This window comes from Camelina sativa, chromosome 8, assembly GCF_000633955.1.
Source record: "Camelina sativa cultivar DH55 chromosome 8, Cs, whole genome shotgun sequence".
Lineage (NCBI taxonomy): Eukaryota > Viridiplantae > Streptophyta > Magnoliopsida > Brassicales > Brassicaceae > Camelina > Camelina sativa.
In genome coordinates, this window is record NC_025692.1 from 23,237,655 (window position 1) to 23,249,937 (window position 12,283).

The 12,283-nt window shown below is 36.6% G+C and overlaps 3 protein-coding genes and 1 long non-coding RNA gene across 6 annotated transcripts in view; 1 reads left to right on the top strand and 3 right to left on the bottom strand.

Annotated features, from left to right (window-relative positions):
* Positions 3,955 to 5,180, bottom strand: LOC104708073. Of its 2 annotated transcripts, XR_754739.1 has the most exons (4): positions 4,884 to 5,180; positions 4,534 to 4,764; positions 4,315 to 4,440; positions 3,955 to 4,215 (listed from the first exon to the last, which is right to left on the bottom strand). It is a non-coding gene; the product is annotated as an uncharacterized LOC104708073 (long non-coding RNA). The 2 variants fall into 2 exon arrangements; XR_754738.2 differs by having other exon boundaries at positions 4,534 to 5,176.
* Positions 5,281 to 8,618, top strand: LOC104708074 (cyclin-dependent kinase C-1). The gene is made up of 12 exons (XM_010424561.2): positions 5,281 to 5,579; positions 5,811 to 5,892; positions 6,014 to 6,104; positions 6,209 to 6,238; positions 6,332 to 6,441; positions 6,531 to 6,603; positions 6,687 to 6,807; positions 6,935 to 7,052; positions 7,375 to 7,514; positions 7,604 to 7,661; positions 7,814 to 7,884; positions 7,995 to 8,618. Exons 1-12 carry the CDS (start codon positions 5,467 to 5,469, stop codon positions 8,515 to 8,517), a joined length of 1,530 nt encoding a protein of 509 aa, XP_010422863.1. The 5' UTR covers positions 5,281 to 5,466; the 3' UTR covers positions 8,518 to 8,618.
* LOC104708075 lies at positions 8,786 to 10,287 on the bottom strand. The gene is made up of 3 exons (XM_010424563.2): positions 10,147 to 10,287; positions 9,343 to 10,025; positions 8,786 to 9,225 (listed from the first exon to the last, which is right to left on the bottom strand). The coding sequence occupies exons 1-3, from the start codon at positions 10,198 to 10,200 to the stop codon at positions 8,889 to 8,891; spliced, it is 1,074 nt and encodes a 357-aa protein (XP_010422865.1). The 5' UTR covers positions 10,201 to 10,287; the 3' UTR covers positions 8,786 to 8,888.
* The window catches only part of LOC104769228 (ras-related protein RABH1e), a 1,772-nt gene continuing 167 nt past the window's right edge, over positions 10,679 to 12,283 (bottom strand). Inside the window, exons 2-7 of one of the 2 annotated variants that reach the window (XM_010424565.2) lie at positions 12,148 to 12,263; positions 11,899 to 11,969; positions 11,610 to 11,698; positions 11,345 to 11,456; positions 11,180 to 11,270; positions 10,679 to 11,068 (exon numbers count right to left, since the gene is read on the bottom strand). In XM_010424565.2, coding sequence (XP_010422867.1) covers positions 10,925 to 11,068; positions 11,180 to 11,270; positions 11,345 to 11,456; positions 11,610 to 11,698; positions 11,899 to 11,969; positions 12,148 to 12,263 — 623 coding nt within the window. In that variant the 3' untranslated portion in view covers positions 10,679 to 10,924. Of the gene's footprint in view, positions 11,069 to 11,179; positions 11,271 to 11,344; positions 11,457 to 11,609; positions 11,699 to 11,898; positions 11,970 to 12,147; positions 12,278 to 12,283 lie in introns of those variants that run through there. The other variant, XM_010424564.1, reaches the window with a different exon arrangement.

Genomic DNA, 12,283 nt, shown 5'->3' on the forward strand with positions numbered 1-12,283 from the left:
AAAAAAAAAAAAAAAAAAAGAAGACGATAAAAAAAGTTCTACACAAAAGTCTATAAGTTTGACGATTTCCCCAATATAATATTGTGGGCAGATAGATCTTTCAGCATACCTTTGACTTAACCCTCAGATAGATTATATTAGGTAAATCATCATGGACTAGACCATTGCTATTTTCAACTATATATCTGGTTGTTCTAAAGACAGGATAACAAAAAATCTGGAAAACTCTCTTTGTACATGACCCAGCAAACAATACGTGAATTAACACATATTAACAAGAGGCACTCAACAACAACAAAACATAAGATAATGAAAACTTAGCATCCTGCAGTTCTGCTGGCTATCATAAAGCTAGAGATGAGATACCTGTATTGAACTGGTCTTCGATAGCAAACTCCTCTGGCTTAAAGTACTGAAACATAGTAACAGAGGCTTCTCTCATTGCCAATGTAGTCTTCTTAAATATATGAGTTTCGCTTTACATCGTTTATGGTGTAGAAAGTGTGATAGTTGTATGTGTTGGTCATATAAGTCCCAAATGGCAGACCAATACATTGAATTAAGAAACTCCGAGAATAAAATATCACTGAATTCACTAGAATAGTAGGAGTGGTAGAACAACTCCACTAGGTAAGTCATCTCTACACAAGAGATCGTAGTAGCTTGGAAGAGGAATATTTTGGTTAGCTTGATCAAAACTAAACCATCAGAACAAAAAAATCAGTAAGTAGGTTCAGGTCTCAACCCCATTGTGGAATATAAGAGAAAATCTTCGATAGAAAGTGGATTGGATGAGAACATTGTTTATAGAGTACTCTTATGGTTATTTTATTATCAGTTCGTATTCAACCTTACATATATCAGTCACATTCCCTATAGAGTATATAAGTTGATAAAATGGAAGAAAAAGCTAGCCTATCCTTTCATCATTGCATATATTGTGGACCACCAACAAAATGAACAGATGATCAAGACTTCAAAAGATCAAGTTCATGAAACGTACAACACATACTTGAAGGAGACTTATCTATTATATTGTAAAAGGTTGTCCTCATGTCCGGATTTCCTAAGCTGAGACTATATATTATATATCGAACAGAAGATTCGATCCCTTTCCGTGTCCCAAAGTGGATGATCTGAGTTCGGGGCTCAGGTACGTAAGCTGGAACCGATTTTAGGGTTTTGAGGATGAGTCTTCTCTCCTGGTTGGTGCATGCAGAAACTGATATCTAGGGTTTCTTCGCTCGAGATTATTTTTTTCGTCTATACATTTACTTTTCCCTTGGAGAACCAGAATTACTACACGATATATGAAACGGCGTATTAAACACGCAAAGATAACAAGAGTCCTCTCTTCCATCAGTTTTTGGAACTCTTTAATTTGTCACACTGACTCTGCCAAAAATAACAAAAGAAAAACATAAATCATTTTTTAATTTTTCCACCATATTTGGATTTTTATCAAATTCGCCTCCAAATTTTAATTGATGAAAAACTAAAATGTAGAAAAGCAATTGTAACCTTTGCAATCAGATAGTTGTAGCCAAACAATCAAACATGCATATGAAAAAGAAAGTTATTTTTGGTCAACAAGGGAAATTACACATAGAATAGAATTAAGAACGGAGTTTTGTAACCCTTCCAACCATATAATTAAGCTTATTTATAATAAATTCGAATTTTGATTTTATTTTATTTTCTTAATCAAGATATAAAAAAATTGACTTTACATATATCGTAGGGTCATTAACTTCGTTTAGACCGTTTAACTCAATCGAACTGTGTGGTTAAGTAAAGGTCCCAAGTTCGATTGAGCACTCTTTGTAATTTGTTTAAATATTTAAAGGGGGTATTGAACTTGTATTTTAAAGGATTTGGTAGGATTTGAATATTTTAGGATTTTACAAGATTTGATTAAGCTTTTAGATGATTCTTGGTTATTTGTTAGAATTTTTACATATTTTTTAAAAGATACTTGTGATTTGAAGGGATTTTATTATTAGATTTTGGGAGATTTTAGGATACTTTATAAAAAAAAAAATGATGGAGGTGTTGTCCTTTGTACGCATTGCTCTAGTAGCAGACCGTTTGCTATCTTCTCTGCAACATTCTCTGTGATTCTGTCCCTCTCTCTTTCTATTTCATCTGTTCCATTTGTTTTGTATTTGGGTTAGGCAAAGCTGGAGGAGAAACAGTTGCGGAGATGTTAAAGTAGATAGAGAAAGACGAGATTTCTTGGTTAAAAGCTTAGGTGATGTCGAAGGTGTTAAGATCTTTGAACCTCACGTACTTCTCCTTCTATGTTCGAAGCTATTACTACCTCATTTATTCATTTTTTTTATTGGCATTGTTTACTTGCAGGGAGCTTTTTATATCTCTTTATTGACTTCAATGCTTACTATGGATCAGAAGCTGAAGGTTTTGGTTTGATCAGTGACTCGTCGTCTCTTGCATTATACTTTCTTGACAAGTTTCAGGTAAGCTCCTTATCCTCAAGAAGTACAAAACATATCTTGAACTTTGGTCTTAAGAAAGATTTTGATTTGATATGTTTTGTTTTGTTTTAACATGTTCGTTTTTTGTGCTCTCTGTTTGTTTTCAAAGGTTGCAATGGTTCATGGTGGAGATGATAGTTGCATTCAAATATCCTATTCCACATCTCTCGACGTTCTACAAGCCGCTGTTGAGAAGATCACGAAAACCCTTAAACCACTCTATGCCACTATTTCTGTGTAAAGGTTCAGACACAAAACTGTGTTTTTTCGATTGTTTATGTTGAAACGGAACGACCCTGTTGTAAACTGTATACACATTTTGTCTTCAACCTAATAAAAAAAAAGTCTCTTTGTATACACTTTGTTTATACATAAACATTAAGTCATACCAACAAATGTATCGATGATTCAAAAAAATTGTTTACCTGAAGTACAAGCTGCACAACTTTCTTCGGATTTACCACATCCCATAACCCATCACAACAAAATTTAATGTTAAATCCATCACTACATATATTATTTTTAACGAGAGAGGAGGCAATCAAATTTGCCGGTGGTGGGATTGGAGCGGAGGAGTGGGGAAGAGCTAGAAGACGTGACAAGATGAGACTGTTTCTGTTTCAATTTTGATTTCCCAAGAAATACAGTTTTCTTCTTTTTATGAAATCATGTAAAATTCTACCTCAAAGGGTATGATTTTGAGGGAGAGTATTTTCAACTAAAAACAAATCAAAATCTCTTAGAATCATTCAAAGTAGTAGTTTTTAAAAAAGTTATAATATTTTGAATAACAGTAGATTTCAAATAAGTTTTATAAATCATTGATTGAATAACAAGGAATTGTAAATTATTTCAAATGATTTTACATAAATCTAAGTTGAATAACAAAGGATTTTAATTTTTTTTTAAAAATCATCAATTGAATAACAAGTGATATTAAGAATAATATAAAATGTTCAAAGTTCAGTACCCCTCTATATATATAGTAGTTATATTAAATACACAACTGTCCATAATTGGTTTCAGTGGACCATGGACTTTCTTTCCTATTACATACAGTATGGAACTCCAGATGATCGCTGATATTTCACGTACCGCTTAATTACGATTGAACCGGTTTAAACCGAACAATTCATAGATTTATACCGGTTTAGAGTATGGAACTCCAGATGATCGCTGAATTTTCGCGTACCAATTATTTACGATTGAACCGGTTTTAAACCGAAGAAATCATAGATTTACGCCGGTTTAGATTAACCGATACCGAAACGCTAGGAACAGTTGAATAAAAGAAGAAACCTACGGGGGAGAGAACGGTGAGGATGCTATTTTGAGGTTGTTAATTTTTTAAGAATATATTTTGTACTTTTTTAAAATAAGAACTTGCAAAAGATTAATAAAAATTTTGTTCCTCCAATGGTGAAGCTTTTATTGGGGCTCTTAATTTTGAAAAAAAATATTTTTCAAAAATATTATTTATGAAATGAAAATATTTTTCAAAAATATTAACAAACAGAGGCTGCATATAGAAGTCACCATTAGTTTAAGGATCTGAAAACCGATTCAAATAAAGAACACCAGAGACTGGAGAGACAGAGAGAAAAGTACCACAAACATATATAATCATCAAATTCCTAAACTGGAGCCGGGGGTGCAGCTTGCTGTAAAGCTTCCTTCTGCCATCAGTTCAAGTTCCACTATGTATCTTGAATCCACAAGCCTTAATAAGATTTTAAAAAAACTATGTTTAGTGCTTGATTAAAAGCAGAATTCAAATTAAAAAGATAATAAGTTTGAGACTGAATCAGTCTTCCCTAACCTTCTGTTGCCACACAAACGAGTTGCCTTCAGACTCTTTCAACTTATTCTCATAATCCTTGGACTTCTGTTGCCACACAAGGGACTTGCCTTGAGAATCTTTCAACTGATTCTCAAGATCCTTAAACTGCAGGCATCGTTTTAAAAATTTTGGTAACTACTCTCAGCAAAACATTATGAAATTAATGAAACATTCAATGTCGAGCTCAGGAAACCTTACATTTCAAGAAATTTGCAGAGACCATACCAAGTGCTTTTCATCTTCTGCATCTCACCGGTGTCAACTCAACCAGCAAAGTTGAGTGAACTCAAAGTCGCCGTTAAAAAGTGAAGGTGATGAGACAAATCTCCTACTCTCAAACAATGGACAAGACCGATGGAAACAAACATCATATGCCCAAACTCATCTTCAATCATTGCTAATTTCATTAATCCTAAGTTTAGTCATTGCCTATGAACACATAAGTAAATTAGGATTTCGAAGAACCCTAATTTTCAAGATCAAAGAACCCTAATCTCTAAACAACCTTAACTAAACACTAAATCATACAAACAGAAATAGAAACGTACCATGACAAAGACAATTGTATAATACAATCTCCGAATGGATTCATGCAAAGCTTCGATTTGGTGAAGGAGACTCACCGTTTTCCATGAATTGACTGGCCGATTAGCTGCACCACAGTCGACGTTGACACTCGGCCACGGTGGAGATGATAATAAAACATCCGACCATTCTATCTCCTCCGATTGTCGTTCTGGCGGTCGATATCATCGTTCGCCTTGCACAGATATTATCGGAGAAGAAGAAGAAGAAGAAGAAGAAGAAAAATGAATCGAAATAATTTTTTTTTTTTAAGTATTAAAACATCAACAAACTAGACGCTGACACGTCTTAATAAGAGGCATCTCTTATTATTTGATCCGAAATTAGAACTGCCTCTTATTCTTTTCTGTGTGTTTTGATTTATTTTTGGGCCAAATTAAACATAAGAGGCCTGCTAAATCCCCCGTTGGAGAAGCTCTTAATAACAAGGTTATATATGATTCTCGAAGGACGAAGGACGAAGGAGGGAGGACGAAGTAACGAGTGCTTCTCGTGCGGCTGCAGGGATCATCTGAGACAATCGAAGGAGCAGTCCCGTGAACGAAGATGGCGGGAGCAGCTTTCGGGCAATTAAACCTCGAAGAACATCCTCCGATTTGGGGATCTCGAAGCGTCGATTGCTTTGACAAGCTCGAACAAATTGGTGAAGGCACTTACGGGTATCTGCTCCTCAATTTCATTCCTTTTTCCTTTTTTTTTTTCAATTCAATTTCACTCTTTTGGGTATTCAAAAGGCTTTGATTTTTTTTTTTTTTTTTTTACTTAGGGATTGACAAAATTGAAAAGCGACTTTTGATTGTATGATGATGAATGATGATGATTAGGCTTTTTTACAATGCATAGTGCTGTTTGATTTTAGGATGTTTGATTGTTGTTGTTTGCTTTTGCAGTCAAGTTTACATGGCTAAAGAGATCAAAACTGGTGAAATTGTGGCTCTCAAAAAGATCCGTATGGATAATGAAAGAGAAGGGGTATATGCTTTTTATTCTCTTTATATTGGTTTTAAGTTTTTATGATGATGCTCACTATGTTTAGAAAGAGATGCAAAGTTATTTAATTGTAACCCCATTGTTCACAATTGGTATGATGCAGTTTCCTATAACAGCTATCAGGGAGATTAAAATTCTCAAGAAGCTTCACCATGAAAATGTCGTTCAGCTGAAAGAGATTGTGACTTCACCAGGTTTGTTTTTAAGGGAACACACATGTCACACTGGAAGTATTAGTTTATCAATATCTTATTAAAAAGGTCTGATAATTTTGTAATTTGGTCTGTATTTTTCATAGGTCGGGACAGGGATGACCAAGGAAAGCCAGGTTAGTGAATAATGTGATTTCAGTTTCTGTCTTGTTTTCTGCATAACGTAGGATTTGTTCTCACCTTAAGGTTGTGCCTACGTGAAATTATAGATAATAACAAATACAAGGGTGGCATATACATGGTTTTTGAGTACATGGATCATGATTTGACTGGACTCGCTGACCGTCCTGGACTGAGATTTACTGTTCCTCAAATCAAGGTATTGCACAGCTAGATAGCTTCTTATTTCTATATAAGCCTTTGCATGCTACGGTTCATCTTTATTCTAACACTCATTCCATGTAAAAGTGTTACATGAAGCAATTGCTCACCGGGCTTCACTATTGTCATGTGAATCAAGTTCTTCACCGTGATATTAAAGGTGTGATTCTCCCAAATACATTGTTGATATTTTGTTTTCACTTTTAGTCTGTTACTTGCCTATTAACCTAGATTTTGGTCCAGGCTCAAATCTCCTTATTGACAATGAGGGAAATCTAAAGCTGGCAGATTTTGGGCTCGCACGGTCGTTTTCTCATGATCATACTGGAAATCTTACAAATCGTGTCATCACACTGTGGTATAGGTAAGCCTACAAACCGTCATTTAAAGTTTACATGATTGATACAGAGATAGTCTTGATATCTTGGCATTATGGTCTTTGCTAATGTATCGGTTATTGCTACTTTGCTGACTTACACGTACTGAGGCAGGCCCCCTGAATTACTACTTGGGGCTACAAAATATGGCCCAGCAATTGACATGTGGTCGGTTGGTTGCATATTTGCTGAACTTTTGCATGCAAAACCAATCTTGAATGGGAAAAATGAGGTCAGGGTTTTATCTTTTTGCTGAAAGCTCACTTCTTTTGAACATTTCAGATGTTACTGCAGTGTGCTTTCATGCCACTAATAGTATAAGAATCTATATGGTCTCCTGGTTTAATTGTGATATCGTTGGACTGGACACCTAAGGGGTTCATTAGAATTAGATAGATCATCGCTTTTATTCTGTAACCACAGAGGCTGAGTTCGATTCTCTGCCTATATTATGTGTACATAAAATTCCTCCCAATAGCTTATTGTGAATGGTTATGCTTACATGTTATTGCTAATCCCAAAAAAAATATGTTCTGTATCCTACATTGTTTCAGCATGAACAATTGAACAAGATATTTGAGCTTTGTGGATCACCCGATGAAAACATTTGGCCTGGGGTTTCCAAGATGCCTTGGTACAACAATTTCAAGCCGGCACGTCCCTTGAAGAGACGTGTAAGAGAGTTTTTCAGACAGTAAGTAATGTAAACCAATATATAGCTTCACTTTTACACATGTACTCTGATTAGAAGATTTCATTTGGCTTTTCATCTCTTCTGCACAGCTTTGATCGGCATGCTCTTGAATTACTTGAGAAAATGTTGGTGCTTGACCCATCACAGGTATCAGAGACCATTATCTTTATTTGCAGCGAACTATCTTCTGAAAATATATGCAAACTGTTGCATAAACAAACTGCCTTATAACCGATATGAAATGCCTTATAAGGCAGGACACTTACGTTTTTTTTCTTTTTTTGCTTTCCCTGGTGTAGAGAATATCGGCAAAGGATGCTCTTGATGCTGAGTACTTTTGGACTGATCCGCTGCCATGTGACCCAAAGAGGTTCTTACATTTTCTGATTTTCTCTTACAAATTCATGAAACTCATTCGCTTACTAGACAGATGATTATGAGGAAAATTCTTTGGACTAAAACAATGTTTCATATTAACAGTCTGCCCACATATGAATCATCACATGAGTTCCAGACAAAGAAAAAGAGGCAGCAGCAGCGCCAACACGAAGAAGCAGCAAAAAGACAAAAGCTGCAACATCCACAGCAGCAGCACACTCGTTTGCCTCCAGTACAACACGGTGGCCAGTCTCATGCTGCTCCACATTGGCCTGCCGGTCCAAACCATCCCACTAACAACGCGCCGCCACAAGTGCCTCCTGGACCCAGCCACCCCTTCTACGGGAAACAGCGTGGTCCACCTGGTCCAAACCGATACCCTCCTAGTGGAAACCAGAGCGGGGTTTATAATCACAACCAAGGAGGTTACAGCAGCGGATCATATCCTCCACAAGGACGGGGAGCTCCTTATGTGGCGGGTCCTAGAGGGCCAAGTGGTGGCGCATACGGGGTTGGACCACCTAACTACACACAAGGTGGTCAGTATGGTGGCTCTGGTAGCTCTGGAAGAGGTCAAAACCAAATTGGTGGTAGTAGAAACCAGCAATATGGATGGCAACAGTAAAAAGATCTAATGATCTGTTGCCCTGTCGGGCTGATGTCTTACACTGAATTGATACTAGTAATAACAGATTAATATGAGAAATTGAATCTTTCTGTCACACTTTTTTTTATTGTCTTCTTTCATTAGCCACACATTATCTAGTATTGTCAAGATGGAGATTGACAGTGTATGTTGTAAAAGAAATGAGCAATGAGAAACAGTATCCATACACCACAGTTAGATATTGTTGAAAGAAAAAAGAAAATGGCATTTCATATCGGTTTTGAGACCAAAAGGAAAAATAGAAGTAGCTGCCTAACTCAAATCCAAATGCGTAGCCACAAGCAAACAGCAAAAAAAAAAAAACCAAAAAAAACATAAACCATGATAATTCATTGCATAGGTTGAGGTGGGAAAATGTAAGGGATCTTGTTAATGTGGTGGTTTGAGAAGTCTGCATCGCTATCAGCTCTGCAGAGGCTGAAACCTCCGATCTCCACCTTCTCGGTCTTCTCGTTCGGCTCGTGGACATCAAGGTAATAGATGTAGTTTCTCTCAAGTCCAGGGAAGGAGCTAGCAAGGAGACAAAAAGACTCAGAATTTGAAAGAAAAATGCAGAGATCTCCAATGTCTTCAGTGTAAGTAGCCTTTCCTTCCTTGCCTATCCTGAACACCCTAAAACCTTTGGTTTCCAAACCCACCAAATTTTCCATGCCATAAGCGCAGGACCTTAGGAATGGTCATATTGTAACACTGTTAATAATATGGTATGATAATATTAATTGAAACTAAAACAAACAAAAGTCTTTGGAGTGATGACTCTTAGGTCATGTCTACCATATATACCTGTACCAAATAACAAGGAAAGTTTCGCCGGCTGATGACTCTACCAAGTGTGGAGTCCTGTAGCACGAAAACAAATGCTCCTTTTCTGTCTTTGTCAACCTGGGAAGGTTTTGAAAATGCAACTTTTGCAGCTTAGGCTCGCCCTTGAAATCCCAGGATGCCATGTGGTCACATCCAGAAGCTGGCAATGAGAACATCTGATATCTCTGGGAAAACATGACATGGGAAGTGAAGAAACTGGGGTCTTTGATTCTGATGTTGGTCCATTTGGAGCCCTTACACAGGCTGAGTTGAGGTCCCAAAAACTTGATAGCCACAACACAGTCTTCTTCCTCAGGAGAAGAAGAGGACATGGCCACGTTGGTGACAATCTGGGTCTGACAATGAGGTAGAGTCACAAGAGGAGGCAGTGAAATGCGTTTAGGGTTTGATTCTGATGCACTTGGGTTGAGATCGTCTCGGAGACACACCACACGCTTCTTAAGGGTAGCGACCCATCCTTGGGATGCTCCGACTGTTGATTTTGCCTTTAGCAACTCACTAGGGATATTCTGTTTAGGAACAAAAAATTCATGGCTGGAAAGATCGAGATAGTCTATATCATCATTTCCAAAAGGATCTTTGCCGAAGACCAAACAGGGTGCAATACGGTCTAGGGAAGATGAAAACAAACGAAAGCTAATCTGCCAAACACCAAGAGAGAAAGATCGATCTCACAACCAAAAGTAAATAAAATATATACCAAAACATTAGAGAGATCAACAAAAAGGAACAAAGAAGTGGTCTCTCTCTTCTTATACTTACCTGAGAATCTTTCTGAGGAGAGAGCTTGGAGAGTCTGGAGAGAAACTGAGACATTTTGTTTATCCGCTGGTGATCCTGATTCAATTCAGTGAACTGAGATTTTGTTGTCAACAAAGCGTGCTCACCAAGGACGGTTTTAAAATATTTTGATAGATTTGGTGGATTATTTCAAAGATAATTATTGAAAGATTTTAAAGATTTTTATTGGTGGTTCGGTAAGATTTCAATATCAAAAAGTTTCAGATGGTTTTGTGTGACAATAAAAACTTCCTCAATAGATATGATTTGATCAATCAAAGTGCCAAGACTGAATTTGGAGTAACCAAATACATTGGGAAAGTGGTGGCGCATATAACAGAAACCAGCAATACGGATGGCAACAGTAAAAAGATCTAAAGATTTGTTGCCCTGTCTGGCTGATGTCTTACAATACTAGTAAGAATAAATATAAGAAATAGAATCTCTCTTTCAAACTTTTTAATTGTCTTTTTTTTCATTATGTAGTAATGTCAAGATGGAGATTGACAGTGTATGTTGTAAAAGAAATAAGCAATGAGAACAGAGCAAAACATTGTCAGTCTTCTTCTTATGCATTCACACATTATTACACAAACTCTATATTGAAAACAAAACCTTTCCAAAGAAAACTAGAGTCTCCACATAAAAAAATCTCTTTCCTCATCACCAGGATTTATTTGTTCCATCAAATTATGAATCTTTTGTTTTTAAAAATCTTCCTATACTGTTACTGTCAAACTTGTATATTTTAAAAATTGATTTAACACGAACAACCACCTCGTTGTTGCTCCCCTTGAGACGAATTGGTCGAAGTCTTTAGGTTCACATCAACCATATCTTCTTGTTTCGTTGAAGAAAGTGTTTCCATTCCTGGTAATGCAGCTGCAATCTTGCGGAACAGTGGCTGCAAGTTACCAAAACAACACCAGAACAAAAAAAAAAGAAGATAATGCGTTATTCCAAGAAATCTCAAGATCTTAAACGAGATCATGAGGGATAGAATTGCATCTCTCACCTTGATGTTAAATCCTGCTTTTGCACTGGTCTCTATGAATATAACTCCATAATCACGAGCTTTGTTATCCCCTTCCTCTATTGACACTTGCCTGTCAAAACAGAAATGTCAAGTTCACATGATCGAAAAAAAGATTCCATGTCTCATCAAAAAGTGTTTTCTTACCTTTTGTCAACGAGATCTGTTTTGTTACCAACCAAAACAATGATGACGTCGCTACCTCTCTCTGTACGAACATCCTCAATCCACTTCGAGGTGTTCAAGAATGACTGCCTATCTGTGTACATAAGAAAAAACCGTATATAACAAGATGAGACCTTTAACACAGCATCCTTGCAAAATCTAGGAGAAATATTGAAAACTCTTTGTCCATCTATATACATACAAAGACGTGACAGCTGAAAAACAATAATTGTCACAGAAGCCTTACTTGCAACATCATAGACAATAACAGCAACAGAAGAATCTCTGATATAACTTGGTATCAGACTTCGAAACCTCTCCTGTCCTGCAGTATCCCTGCAACATTATATATAAACTTGAAGCCTTAATGACAGCACAACAACAATAACATGGTTGATACACAATGCTTGATCATTCATTCAGCCATTATACCAAAACAACAATGATCCTTATCATTGAGTTTATCATCTAAATACAAAATGATTAAGGTCAAAATTATAGATCAAAAGATAGGAGGGTATGAACATGAACATTACCATAGTTGCAAACGAACAGTCCTATCCTCAAGGTACATTGTTTTGGACAAGAAATCAATTCCTATGGTTGCCTACAAAAATTTCCCACAACAAAATGAGAAAAAAAAAAACAAGATCTAAATAACAATGCCTGGGAAATTATAACCAAATCTGCTATAAGTTTCTTGAAATTTTTGAATCTGATCTATAGGATCGTGGATCTCACGGATAGATCAAAGGGGAATTAAAGGGGGATGGGGATGATCAAACCTGATAAGTGGTATCGAATTTGTCGTACATGAAACGAGTGATGATGCTGGTCTTGCCTACGGATTGATCTCCAAGGAAGACGAGCTTGTACTTGGCTAAAGGTGACACACTCGCCATTTTTTTTTTTTTTTTTTTT